This window comes from Typopeltis vanoorti, chromosome 4, assembly GCF_054136105.1.
Source record: "Typopeltis vanoorti isolate ZY-2024b chromosome 4, IOZ_Tvanoo_1.0, whole genome shotgun sequence".
Taxonomy (NCBI): Eukaryota; Metazoa; Arthropoda; class Arachnida; order Uropygi; family Thelyphonidae; genus Typopeltis; species Typopeltis vanoorti.
The window spans coordinates 10709718-10723329 of NC_143552.1; the positions used below are offsets into that span (position 1 = coordinate 10709718).

Below are 13612 nucleotides of genomic sequence, written 5' to 3' on the forward strand. Positions count from 1 at the left end.
TTATTTCCCTGTATATGTATCAAGTTTGTTAAGAACAATCCTCTCTATAATATTCTTGATAACTAGTATTGTAGCTATGGGTCTGTAGCTACTGATTGAATTTATTCCTCCTGTTTGTATATGGGTATGATTAATGAGATCTTTAATGTGTTAGGTATATGTTCAATTTCATAAATTTTATTTCTTAATTATATTATGATAGGACTTTGGCTCACTGCAATTTGGTTAATTCGATTTCTGGACCTTTGCTTGGAGTGATTTGTTTAACTGCGGAAATCGGACTGCTGCTTCTCCTATAGTGGGAAAGTGCAATGATTGATTTGTTTTTTGAATGGAGGGATCTTTCTCTAGGATCGAGTTTATTTGCAACTGAATGAAGTTATTTGCAAATTATTGGAAAGGTTTGGTCTCTTTCTTGAAGCTTTTATTTATTTTTAATGGTTTCAAAGTCAGCAGTTTTATGAGTACATTTCATCATGTCATTAATCAGATGACAGGTTTGTTTCTTTCGTTAGTCTAGCGTCTTGGAGGTTGTTGCTAAACTACATAAGTGAAATCCCCAAGTCGAAGGTAACTTGAATTAAGTAAGATTTGTCTGATTAGGCATAAACTTACATTCATAGTTTAAGTATCTATTTGTTTTCTGCATAATATCTATCTGTGAGCTGCTTTTCATATGTTTAACTTGCTTGGTGTAATGGATAAATGTACAAATCAGTTTTGTTGTAACAGTTGGGGAAAGTCGTATTGAAACAGAGGATATATCAACTTTGTTGAGTTTCCGTAGCTTATTCGGTTTCGACGAAGTCCTTTGGTTGGAAAGACATGCGTTCGAATCCCATTTAGGACGCAAAGAACTTTTATCAGGGCTTTTCAGTGGAAGGTGAATTAGCTGGTGGAAATGGAAAGTGTTTTCATCCTGGAAATCGGTCAGGTGAACAATAACACACTGGAATATACGTATATATTGAGGCATAAGACTAACCACCTTATCCTAATATTATGGTTACGAAAGCCAATCTGGGCAAGTCATAGGTTTTAAGCACTGAAATTGTTATTATCATTATCATTATTATTCTTATTATCTACTCTGTTACTGGAAATGTACAGTTATATACTTCTTTATAAGAACCAGGTGATCTGTGGTGTCTATAGCAAAACCGATTTGCTCTGGCACATGCGTACTTGGCTATTTTCGGCCATCTTTATTTAGTCAATGATTTTGCTTAAGGTTAATGCGAGCGCCTTAGCTGAATTTCATGGAGCAACAATCAGCTCTTTTGCTCCAAAAACAGTTAAACGGTGAGTGTTTTCATTTGCGACAGCAACTTATACGTTGCTTATTACATACCAACCAGGTTACATCATACTAATAACTGAACTTCCCAAAATGCATATATAGTACATTGTAACGTACACATGGAGGGAGAACGGTTGTTAATTTGAATTCGTTATAAATCTGTTTCGAACATTATTATTCAAGAGTCATTCACGTATCGAACTATCATTCTCTAGCTTTCAACGTACTTAGAAACTAGTGAGCAGTATTACCGGGGGGGGGGGGAATTGTGAGAAATCGCAAAGTAAAAGTTTAATTTAAAATAACATTTATGGTATACAGACTGTTTCATATGCATGTTCTGGCCGGAAAATCATTTTGCTAAATCAAAGCATTTCGTTCGGACATTTGTAAGGAACTCTAGTTGAATTGTATTTACAGTCATTGGTAAACATTTAAAAATCTTCCTGACCAAAAAACAAATAAAACAGTTACACATTAGAATCTTCATTCAAAGTTCAACAGCGATATTTTTGTTTTCTAATAGACATCTCTGTCTGAAATGTCAAACTTGACTTTTGGAGTGGGTGTAAATCAAAATTAAGTGTTATCCGACAAGTATAATGTTTTGTGTAAATTTCAGTTTATTTTGGGAAGAGCCTTCTGACTCCATAGAAGTAATGAAATAAAATTATTTATAAGAGCAATCAGGAGAAAAGAGACAGCTCAATTGAAGCGAAAAATTAAAAAAAAAAAAGCATTAAAGGAAACATGAAACACATTGACTAATTAATAAATTAATCTAATTTAAAAGAAAAATCCAATTCCATTTTCACAGTTTTTATATTATATGTATTTTGAAATAAATATGGCGTAGACACTTATACAATGCAACAGCTCTTTCATTATCGAATTACTGCAATTCCCTAATTACATGCATGAATGACCAGTGTTTCCAATCTCTGTAACAAACAGGCTCCGTGTTCAAATCCCACTATGATATGGATATCTGTTAAAATTTTTAGGGGCAGTGGGAACTCCCTCTCCATCACTCACACCCAGCTGGTGGCGTGTGCAATATACACAGGTGCTGTAGAAGAAGAAAAGGTGCCTAAAAGATGTCAAAAAATATGAGATAAGAGTTTAAACAAACAACAAATGGTACAGAATGGTACATATAATTATGAATTACGTCGTCTTCCGTTCGGACCCCTTCAGATCTTCCCGGAAATGAACAAATAAATTCTGAAATTGTATCCTGGACCTGATTATATCACTGTAATTTTTGATTAAAATTTATGAAAATATACCTAAAATGGTTCTTTATTTTTTGATGTATCATAAATCAACTTATGATTAATTGTTGAGTTTTGTGCAAAAATAAATTGTATAAGCAGGACTAATCCATAGGTAACATTATACTGGAAAGCCGTTTTCATTTCCTGTTCGTTTTATTCACACTTGATTCAAAAAAAACTTTTTTGGAAAGGCGCCGAACATTAATCGCACACACAAGCAAAATACTAGGCACCAGCACTGCTACTACCATCCTGCTTATTGGAGGACTGAAGTAGCTTCAGAAAGTTCCATCTTTGTCCCAAGAGCAGAGTTCAACTTATCTAATTCCTTGCTCACCTAATACTATATAGGATATTATTATTATTCCTGACATCTCCAAGGAGTCCGAAGACTCATCGTGGGAGGACACCTATTGTACAGCTCTCTGTCTCCACCACTACATCGAACCTCTGCTACCAGTTATCAACATCAGCGTCATCTACTACCCACCACCACAGTATTAGCATGCCGAGATTGTTACACTTCAAAAGTTATGGGACACTTCTCCAGTTATAAGAAATGCATGTGACTTGTGGCATACATATCTTATGGCCTGTAAAGGAAATAGTAGCATTACACTCAAGTCATTTATGTGGGACCATGAGAATTGTTAACAGTATTTCAAAGGTAAATGACAGCATATCATTTGTGGAAAATGTCCCATGATATTTTCTTATCTTGAGTCCACTGTCACTTGTGGACCTCTGAACTTGAGACAAGTATCTCTATAGTGTAGTTGAAAGAATGATGGATCGTTGTGTTTGATTCTTGTTGTGACAAGAGGAATCTATGTGCTTTTTCAGTTGAAAGTGAGTTAGCTTATCTGATATGGAGGTAGCTGGGGTTTTCATTTTGCATACAGAAAATTGGCTAGAAAACACATGCAATTTGCAGACAAAATGATGTTAGTGGGTGCTGTGCAGTTGGAGGATTAAGTAGTGTTGACGGAGGATTGTGTGTGGGGATAGTTCTCACAGTGATTCCTAGAAGGTGTCATATAATAAAGCTAGGGAGTCCTGAAGTAATGCTCTGAGAGGGCTGGTTACCTCATCTTTCTGTGTGTCAGGCCTTGTTGCTATTTAATATCTCCAAATCTGCATTTGGAGATATTAATAGCCATATTTCAGTCATGATTATACTCAACCTCTGTTTTGATTATACTCACAAGGTAGTGATGTAAATAAGTAGTTTGAAGACAACAGCATTAGAACTTGGTCCTGAATTGAATCTAATAGAACATTTGTAGGAACTGGAACATAATTAGGGCACAACTGAGGAAGCTGTTAGTGGACCTTACTAATGCTTTAAAGGAGTGGAACACAATACAACCAACTTTCTACCAGAAGTTTTCCACTTTGCATTGAACAATTGTTATTATAGTTAAGTGAGATACAAGTTCCTCAAGCAACCAACAGTTGCAGAGGTCCAACCAGATTTAATGGCTTCCTTGCAGGCATGTCTGTCCTGTCAATCCACTCTATTTTATGTCACTAAGCCAGGTCTATTAAGGTTTTGTTTGATATTGTCAATCTATCTCATTTGTGGCCTACCTCTTAACACTGGATCACTTAATATAATAGTTTTGACCAAACAAATGTGTTGATTCTAACTGCATGACCAAACTATTATAACCTTCCCTCTATCTTAGAACTAGGATAGTTTTAAGAGGTAGATGACCACTGCTACAATGTATGCCATTATTATTCACAATGTTAAACCATCTCATTCTCAAGATACTTCCTAAACACTATTTATCAAAAGCATCAAGTAGATCTCGATCGAAAAGCCCTTCAAAGGATTTATTTAATGAAGTCAAAAGAGAGAGAGAGAGAGGTCCGTGTCCTTGATTCCACAATGCGTAACAGAGAGAATTACTTTTTTTTTTACGTTTTGTATTTACTGTTATGCTGCTATCTATCTTTCCATAAGTTTTTGTGCACTCCACTAGCCATTCCTAATCTTCTATTTCATTCCTTACCTCCCCACTATCAGTTAGATGGCCACCATGATAATTGAAGAAAGAGCCTTGCTCAGTCGCATCCTTTTGTGAATAAGGATAAATTATTAGCATAATCCAGGTCCGATTATGTCCAGAGGATTTTTCACAAGGCCAGATGCTGTCTTCCATTCTGTAAGAATGAAACATCTGTACTCTTTTATTTCAGTGATAGATGCATAAAAGAAAGAGTGACAAGAAACTAGTTTGTTTGATTACCAACTATGTGTGCTTTATAGGCATAGAAGAAATTGGAGAAATTATGAGCATTTGTTCAGCATTTGACCACCACTAATGAAAACACTGGTATCTCGCTAATCCCTAATAAAAATCGTGCTCGTTTGGATTAGTGAAAAGTTCAGATTAGCAAAATTTCCTCCAAGAGACAACAATAACTAGCGTTTAAGACAAAAATAATCAGATTCTAATGGTACATCAATTTAATTCTGTACATAAATGAAGTAACTGATAGAAAAGAAGCTACTGTAATAATGTAAACTTAAAATATAATACAGTACACAAGTTTATTTTAGTAAAAAATTTAGTTTGTATGTACCTGTGTTGTTGAGGATTCTGATTTAATAAAATTGCATAGTTCAGTACATAACTTAATTTGTGTAAAAAATATCACTTTCTACACAACACAAAAAAAAGGTTCACAAAATAACATCAAAAAAGTTTTTTATTTCTTTGTAAAAAAGTGACTGATTTTCTTTTGCTTCTTGGAAGCTAAACTTTTTTTGAATGCTTCTTCTCGGAGCTGCATTAGCAGTAAAATTTTGTGGAATGGCATATCATTCTGCTTAGCCCATTCTATATGCATATTTAATATTTAAACTGTCAACTGCCTCTTCATGTTTTACTTTTTTTTCTTCGAGTTTTTTTATCATCGTCATCGTCTTCTAATTCATTCTGTTGCATCATATTTGTAATTTCAGCATCTGATTTGATTTCAAATTCACTTTTGGCTCTACCTGCAATCCATTCCGTAACATCTGTTAGTGAAATTTCAACATCCGGATTTATATTTTTAACCAAATTATGCATGTTTTAAATTTCCTCTTTTTTATGTATCACCATAGTTATCTTGGTAAATTCTAGAAGGCCACAGTTTTTTCCATGACGCTCGAATTGCTTCAGGTTCAACGGCTTCCCAAGTAGCAACAACTGAGAATGCTACACCTTCGAATTTATATTTTTTATTGATGTGGTAACATCATATTTTTAGGAAATTACATTTAAAAGCAAGTCTTTATGACATTTTAATTTAATGGATTGTATTATGTTCTGATCCATTGGTTGCAACAAAGGAGTACAGTTTGGAGGCAAAAACATAGCCGTAAAATTTCCGTCCTCACTAATCAATTCATCTGCTGGAGGATGTCCAAGACAGTTATCCAATAATAAAAGTGCTTTCTGTTCTAAATTCTGGGATTTTAAATAAGTTTTAACAGATGGTACAAAATCGTTTTGAAACAGTTTGAAAAAAGTTCGACATTCATCCATCCTTTACATTGACTTCGGTACAAAAAGGTGAAGGCAGCAGTTCTTAAATGGTCTTGGGTTTTTTGATTTTCCAATCATAAGTAACTTTAATTTATGTTTTCCTGAGGCGTTTGCACAAGGCATTATCGTGACACGCTCTTTGAACATTTTTTGACTGGGCGCTGAGGCTTCATTTCTGTGAACTAGAGTTTTCTCTGGTAACGACCTTGAACAAAGACCACTTTTGTCCACATTGGTTAAATTTAATTGAAGAGTTTTTTCTAAAATATGGGAAAATATGAAAATATTGGGACAGTATGAAAAAAAAAACGGTTCTACTGTAGTAATAATAATAAAATAAATAATAATAGCTAAAATAATAATTATTAAATAAAAATAATAGTACACAAAATAATACGTAATAAATAAAACTTTTTTTTTTCTTTCAAACTGCAGTTCGGATTACTGGAGGGTTCGGACTAAAGAAGTTCAGATTAGTGAGATACCAATGTATTGTGGAAATACCATAAGGCAAAAACAGTATTTATGAAAAAGTGGAGTGTTAAGAAAAAGGTTATCTATTGTATTAACAGGATTGTTCTTTTACTGGCGAACAAGCATTTTGGGAATGTTTTGTTTTTCTCCACCTCCCAAATGTGAAAATGGTATCCTGAAGTTGGGCATATTTGGACTTTGAATAGTCCATACAGGTCTTGAACAGAGACAGAGTTTTATGAGGTTGAGGAGACTTTTGAGAAGTGAAGTGATATCTTTCTTGTGAGAAATAAGGACTGTGTTTTGGGAGTATTGAAATTGGCATCTCTTTGTCATTCTCCCACTGGAGAACAGCAAAGAAATTAGTGTTTAAGGCATTTGTTGGAAGTTCTTAAAACATGGAACATTTGAGCGCTACAAGGTTTGTCGAATGAAGAAGACAGCGGAATGCCGTAATCAGTAAATCATGGATAGGATTTGTGGTCAGCAAGAGAAGGTCATTTACATATGTTCCAGTGAAAGTACAGAGCCTTGGGATACTTCTGTATTGGTGAAAAAATCTGAAGAGGATAAGCCATCCACAACATGCTGTGAATGACTGGAGAGGAAACCGGCAAATCAGCTACATAGGATGGAAGGTAGATCATAAGATAATAGTTTGGTTTGTAGGACTTTATGCAATACAGATGTATTGGATGTGTCAGGAGCAACTATTGTGAGTTTTTCCAAATCCTTTCCATGTCTTGTTCAAAGCTATGGATCAAGATGGCCGGGTACATGATGGAGTATATTCCATTACTACTGGAGCCTTTTCTGCAAGTAAATTTTTATATAGATAGCAATTAAGGTGCTTACTTCATTTACAACCAGAATTTGTTCTTGTGTAAATGTAAATGGGAGGGGAGATTTATATAATTCAGAATTCAATAGTCATTTAGCATTATTGCCAATAATATTCCTTGTGATTAATAGTTTTTTTTTTTTTTTTTTTCTTTCTTCAAAAGGTGTCTATAAGAGTCTGGTTGGTTAATAACTCCCTTCTCCATGAACCCTCACCATCAGACTCTCCCGTCATGCATATTGGAGTTTTTTTAATGTCTTTAGGTGGTAAAATCTAATTGGTCAGAGGCTTTGGAGAGTAGAATTTCTTTGTTATTATTATTACTTGACACCTCCAGGAAGTCCAAAAACTCATCAAGGGAAGGCACCTACTCTAAAACTCTGTCTCCACCAACTACAATGAATCGCAACTACACCAGCACCATCTACTGCCCACCACCACCACCACTAGTATTTTTACAGACGATCACAAACATCCATGCCCATGCAGGATTCGAACCCTCAGCCTTTTGGCTGGAAAGCGTATACGCTAACCACTTGGCCAACCAGGCTGGCAAAAATTATTATTACCTGACACCTCCAGGGAGTCCAAAGACTCATCAATGGAGGGCACCTACTCCACAACTCTGTCTCCACTACTCAATCCACCAACCTCAACTACACCAACTCCATCTACCATGCACCACCACCATCACTAGTATTTTCACAGACAATCACAAACATCCATGCCCACGGCGGGATTCGAACCCGCAGCCTTTTGGCTGGTGAGCGGATACGCTAACCACTCGGCCAACCAGGCCGACAATCTGAGGCTTAACCCACTCACAGTACTATAGGTTTGGCATCTTTTGTTTGGGACTAAATTTTTCTTTGTTTGGCCAGTGAAAACTAATTTAGCAAATCATACATTTAATAGTCTCATTACAGATAGCTTATGATTATGTAGACTTGGTTGCATACAAAGTATGTTATACTTGACAAGAAATTATATTCTTGTTTTAATCCTTTATTATTCTTAACTTCACAGAATCACAAGAGACTTGTCACATTTGATCCATTAGACAATGCAAATCCATGCACAAAACTTACTTCTTCTTACCCTCTTACTTACCACTTCCTTTTGCAACTTTCAGGGATGGTCCCTTGTCCCTTTATTCTTGTTCTACTATATGAAAGATCTCCCTGGTAAATACCTTTCAACAGCTTAAATATCTCAGCAATATCTCCCTTTATCTTCTATTCACCAAACTCTAGTTTGCATGATTACAGGCCTGATATATCATTTTTGTTATCTGCCATTACACCCTCTCTAAGGTTACTTCATCCTCTTCAAATCTTCGTGATCAGATCTGAGCACAGTAATCCTGATATGGTCTGATCAGAGGTTTATACAATGGAACCACATCCTTTATCTCTGCTGGCCAATATCATCTTCATTATTGCAGAATTTCTTTGGGTTGTCTTCACAGCCTTTACAATATGTTCTCTAACTTCAAATTTCTGTCCACAATCACTCCAAGATCCCTTTCTTCCTCCACTTCTTCCAGTCATTCACCAAGTGAGTATTAAGTTTCAACCATTGCATCCCATCTACAGATCCCAAATTTTCAAACCTTACATTTTCCATAATTTTGCCCACCCTTCCAGCCTATTCAAATTCTCTTGAAGAGCCAAAACATCAGCACTATTACTAATAATCCTCCTAAGCTTCACATCTGCTAACAACTGAAATCCATCTCTCTCTGTAGGCCAGTGACAATATCATTGACATAAAGATTTGAACAATAATGCTTCCAGTACTGAACTCTATGATGCTCTACTTGTAACTTCTGTACTCCCTGATATTGCTTCCTCATATACTCTGAAATCTGTCTGAAAGCCAGTTACCAATTCAATCCACTAAATTAATACCAACTTGTCATCTGGCACATTGTCATATCTATGTCATACCTAGTGTTAGAAAAGAGCTCTGGAAAAGATAAATGCTATTTTTGTATAATAATTGCCGATATTGCTTGAATTTTAGTATAGAATTGTTTATTTTTGATAACTTAATGTATCTGCATGATTTTTGGCATTAGGGAATTGGTACTGACTTTATTAATTGAAATTTTGAATCTTGCCTTCTTTGAACAGAACACAATTGCAGTACTCATGAGGTCAACCACTCAGGCATTGACCGCTGTGACTAGGTGAATGCTGTGAAAATCAAGTGCCTTTAACGAACTACACTTTTCAAAAATTATTTAATGTTGTGAGCATAATATGTATGCATGCCAAAATGAAAGAGAGTGTTTGTGGAGAGACTGAACAAGAGATGAGAGAAAGAATGGATTTGTAAGAACTACGAGGTAACGAATGAGAAACATACTGAAGAAATGGAAATGGAATGAAAGCTACTGAGACCAAGGGAGTGAAAGAATGCAAGAATGTAGAAGCGAAAATAAATTATAAGGGAGCAAAAGGAAGTATAAATGAGGAAATGGAAATGAGGTGCGGCAGAACGAGAGGCAGCAAAACTACGGAAGCGACAGAGAGTGAAATAATCGGAATGCAAGAATTGATGAAACAATTATTCAAAATGAAATGAGGAATATGTGGAGTGATATTAGACATTTAGTGGAAACAAATGAAAGTATGTAAAAGAATAGAATGAAAGAAAAAAGGTAAAAGAGTTAGTGAGCGATTTGAGAATAGCAGTGTATTGAGATTCCATTGTTAGAGGATTGGTTAATGAGAAAGTCCATAAGGTCTGCTATCCAGAAGGGTGGATAAACTGGTGGTTGTGGGGACAAATGATTTTAGTAGACATTAAGGAGACTGTAAGGGTGAATATCATGAGGTAATTGAGGAGAGTGAAAGATAGCAGTGTAGTGGGAAAGGTTGTCAATGTGTTGCTGAGGTATTACACTGAGAGTTGAGACAGAGCCAGAATCATGATTGGTATGCTTGTGGAGCTGTATGAGGTGAAGGGAATACAGTTTGTGGATGTATTGCATGTATTTAAGGGAAGAATAGAATTATGCAGATGTGATGGATTGTATTTGAATGGCTTTGGTGTTAGTGCACTGGAGAAACTATTGCTAGATAGAAGTGCAGTGTGTGTGATGCAAGCAAGAGATCAGAAGTAAGAGATGAAGTGAAAGATCGGGAGAGTGGTATTGAAGAGACAAAAGTGCTTGGCAGTGGAAACAGTAGTAATATGAGAAATGAAGAGAAAATGGGAATGCAAAAGGAACAGGGGGAGCCCAGGTGGATAGGGTGACATGGCATAGGGAGGGTGGATGTTGGAAGTAGTAGTGAATGCATGTATGGGGATGATAAGTATAGAAATGGAATAGATTGAGATGTGGGTGGGAAAGTTGAGACTGAGCAGGTATATGTGGTAAGTGGTGATAAAGGTGATTGGTCAAGTGGAGGTCTGGTGAGGAAATCACAACCAGTAAGTGGCTTAGGTGGGATTGGTTATAGGCCTAAAAGTGAACTGCTGTATTTATTTAGAAATGTCAGATGTATCAGAAATAAGGGATATGAAATGGTTTCACTGATTGCATTTATTTGCTCCAAAATTGTTGGAATAAGTGAAACATGGTTGAATGAATATGATATCCTAACAGGAATACAAATGGATAGGTGCAGTGTTTTTCACAAGGATAGAAAGAACAAGAAGGGAGAGGGAGTGCTGCTAATGATAGCAGAGGAATTATGTCCACATAAGGTAGAAATGAACGAAGGAAATATTGGCAATGGGTGTGAGGTGGAGGTTGACAAGAAGACATATTGCTATAGGCCAAGGAATGTGGAGGGTGGTAATGAAGAAATGTACTGTATATAACTCTCACGTTTTTCCCCAAAATTAAAGTTAAAAAATTGTGGTGCGATGTATATGCAGGGATTTTCGGAAATTAAAGTTTTTCAGGAAAAAACTAAATTGATGTTTATAATTAAATTCTCAGTATTCGTTATAATTTATAATTGCTTACATTTATACATTGAATACATTTAAATTTTAATTACCAACATGCTTCTGTAATTAAATTAATTATTTCTGGCAAAATCACGTCCCCAGCTCTCAAAATCCAGTTGCACAACAGTTTTAATGATGGTCTCTTAATCTTAATTCCCCCCCCCCCACACACACACACACAGTGCAATCCAAGATCGAGTCAATGTTCTCACTCCCACATTTCCTCTACTGGTTGCCTTCATCTTCATCTGTATGTTAATACTGTTGGTGCAGTATTAACAAAAGATCATGCAACTCAACGATAAAGGCAAGCCAACGATTGTGGAGTTGAAATGCTGATTCTCTTTAACTGAATTTCAAAATCTCTGAAACTGCCATAACAACATTCACTGTCTATTTCTTAGTTTTAAACTTTTTTATTTGTGAACTATATGTGAAACATTTAAATTTATTTTTTCATAAAGTAAAATCAGGGGTGCAAGATATATGCAAGGGCAAGTTATATTTGAGTAAATACGGTATAAACAACTTGGGTTAGTGAACAAACGAAAGGTGATTATTTTGTATGATTTTGATTATAGTGGTATAAATTGGAATGAAGACAGAGCATCTAGGAATAAAGAAAATTAATTTCTTGAGTTCTTGAGAGACGACTGTCTCATGCAGCATGTAAAGGGAGGGGGCATGCGAGAATCAAGAGTTTTAGATGTGATCATTTCATCAGAGGATCTAATTATGAGTGGGGTTTCACACTTTCCTCCAGTTGATGAGAGTGATCATGAAGTGATCACCTGGGTTGTGGCTAGCCATATGCAGATTTCTGTGAGGAAAGGATATATGTGGAAGTACAAGGTTGGTGATTATTACAAGCTTAGGAGACAGCTTGGAGCTATAGTTTGGAATGAGGAGTTGAGCAGTAAGGAAATAAATGCTGCTTGGAAACTGATAAAGAAATACATAACAGCATCAATGTGTATTCCAAAGGGCTGAATAAGGTAGGTGTAAAATGGATGAATTCAGGGGCTTAAGCATGAAATCTGTAAGAAGGCACTTTGAAGGCAGTACAAGATGAATAATGGTAATAATCAGTTACGTGAAGAGTATAAAGAACAAGCCAAGAGAGTGACTCAGTAAGGACAACGAAAGCAGAAATTAGCAAATCAAACATTCAGATTGGGTTGGAAAAAAACACTTCTTGGATTGCAGTGCTAGTCTCCTCTCATGTTCTAATTTTGCTCCTCTTCATACTAGTCATCTTCTTAGCCTGAGCCTTATATTCTTCATATAACTGCTATTCGCCTCTCTCTCTTTAATATGCCCTCCATAACTGCTTTTTTTATCTGCAATTTCAGTTTTTTGATTTCCCTCATCATCCATTTTACTTCATATCATTTTATCTTCTTCGAGGTGTATAGTTTGTCATTGCTATTAGCAACTATCTTCCACTCACTGCTCTCTTCTCTTTGTTCAAATTCTTTTATCCATTGTACTTCCCCAACTGGTTTTTTAGTTTAATATAGTCACCTGCCTTATATTTCACATAAATTTTTTCTTCCTTGATACTTTTCCATGTGGTCCAAATCAGGACCACATAGTTACTCCTTAGAGAGACAGGTCTGACAACTGAGTTGCAATCAGATCCTCTGATGCTATGACTAAATCCAAAACTTTTCATCCTCATCTTCCCTCTATCCTCTTCTTGTGACAGTTGTTCCTTAAGAAGTCCAGAAATTCAGTTCCATATTATTGTGTGCTGCTTCCTCTGCCCCAGTTTATATTGCTGTAGCTGAAGTCCTCCATGATGATCATTCACTTTGGACTTACATTTCCTGCATGCAAATGTGAACAAGTATGAGGGTAACATTTCCTGCTTATAACCATATGTATTTCTAGTGTTATACCAGTATCCCATAATGCAAAAACATTATGGGAAGGTCACCTCAACCCAGATCACTCTCATTGGGAACTAAACCTAGGAGATATCAAAGAAAAATCATTGTAGAAGTCATATATTTTCCACATAGAAGTGGTAAACAGGTATGCAAGTGTGTTATGGGATGTGGAGGCAACTGATGTGTAGTCAAACAGCTTCTATATACATGTGCACTACTTGTGAAGATACTTCACATGCAAACATTAAGCTTAGATAAAGGATTAAAACAAGAATATAATTTCTTGTCAAATACAATAAACTTATGATTATCATAGCAAA

At 35.8% G+C, this 13612-nt stretch overlaps 1 protein-coding gene across 2 annotated transcripts in view; it reads left to right on the plus strand.

The window, feature by feature from the left end:
• The first annotated feature begins 1190 nt into the window (after positions 1–1190).
• LOC150107101 (ubiquitin-conjugating enzyme E2 G1-like) overlaps positions 1191–13612 on the plus strand; it is a 182470-nt gene continuing 170048 nt past the window's right edge. For both annotated transcript variants that reach the window (XM_090391001.1, XM_090391002.1), the window contains exon 1: positions 1191–1302. In XM_090391001.1, coding sequence (XP_090247127.1) covers positions 1260–1302 — 43 coding nt within the window. In that variant the 5' untranslated portion in view covers positions 1191–1259. The remainder of the gene's footprint in view (positions 1303–13612) is intronic.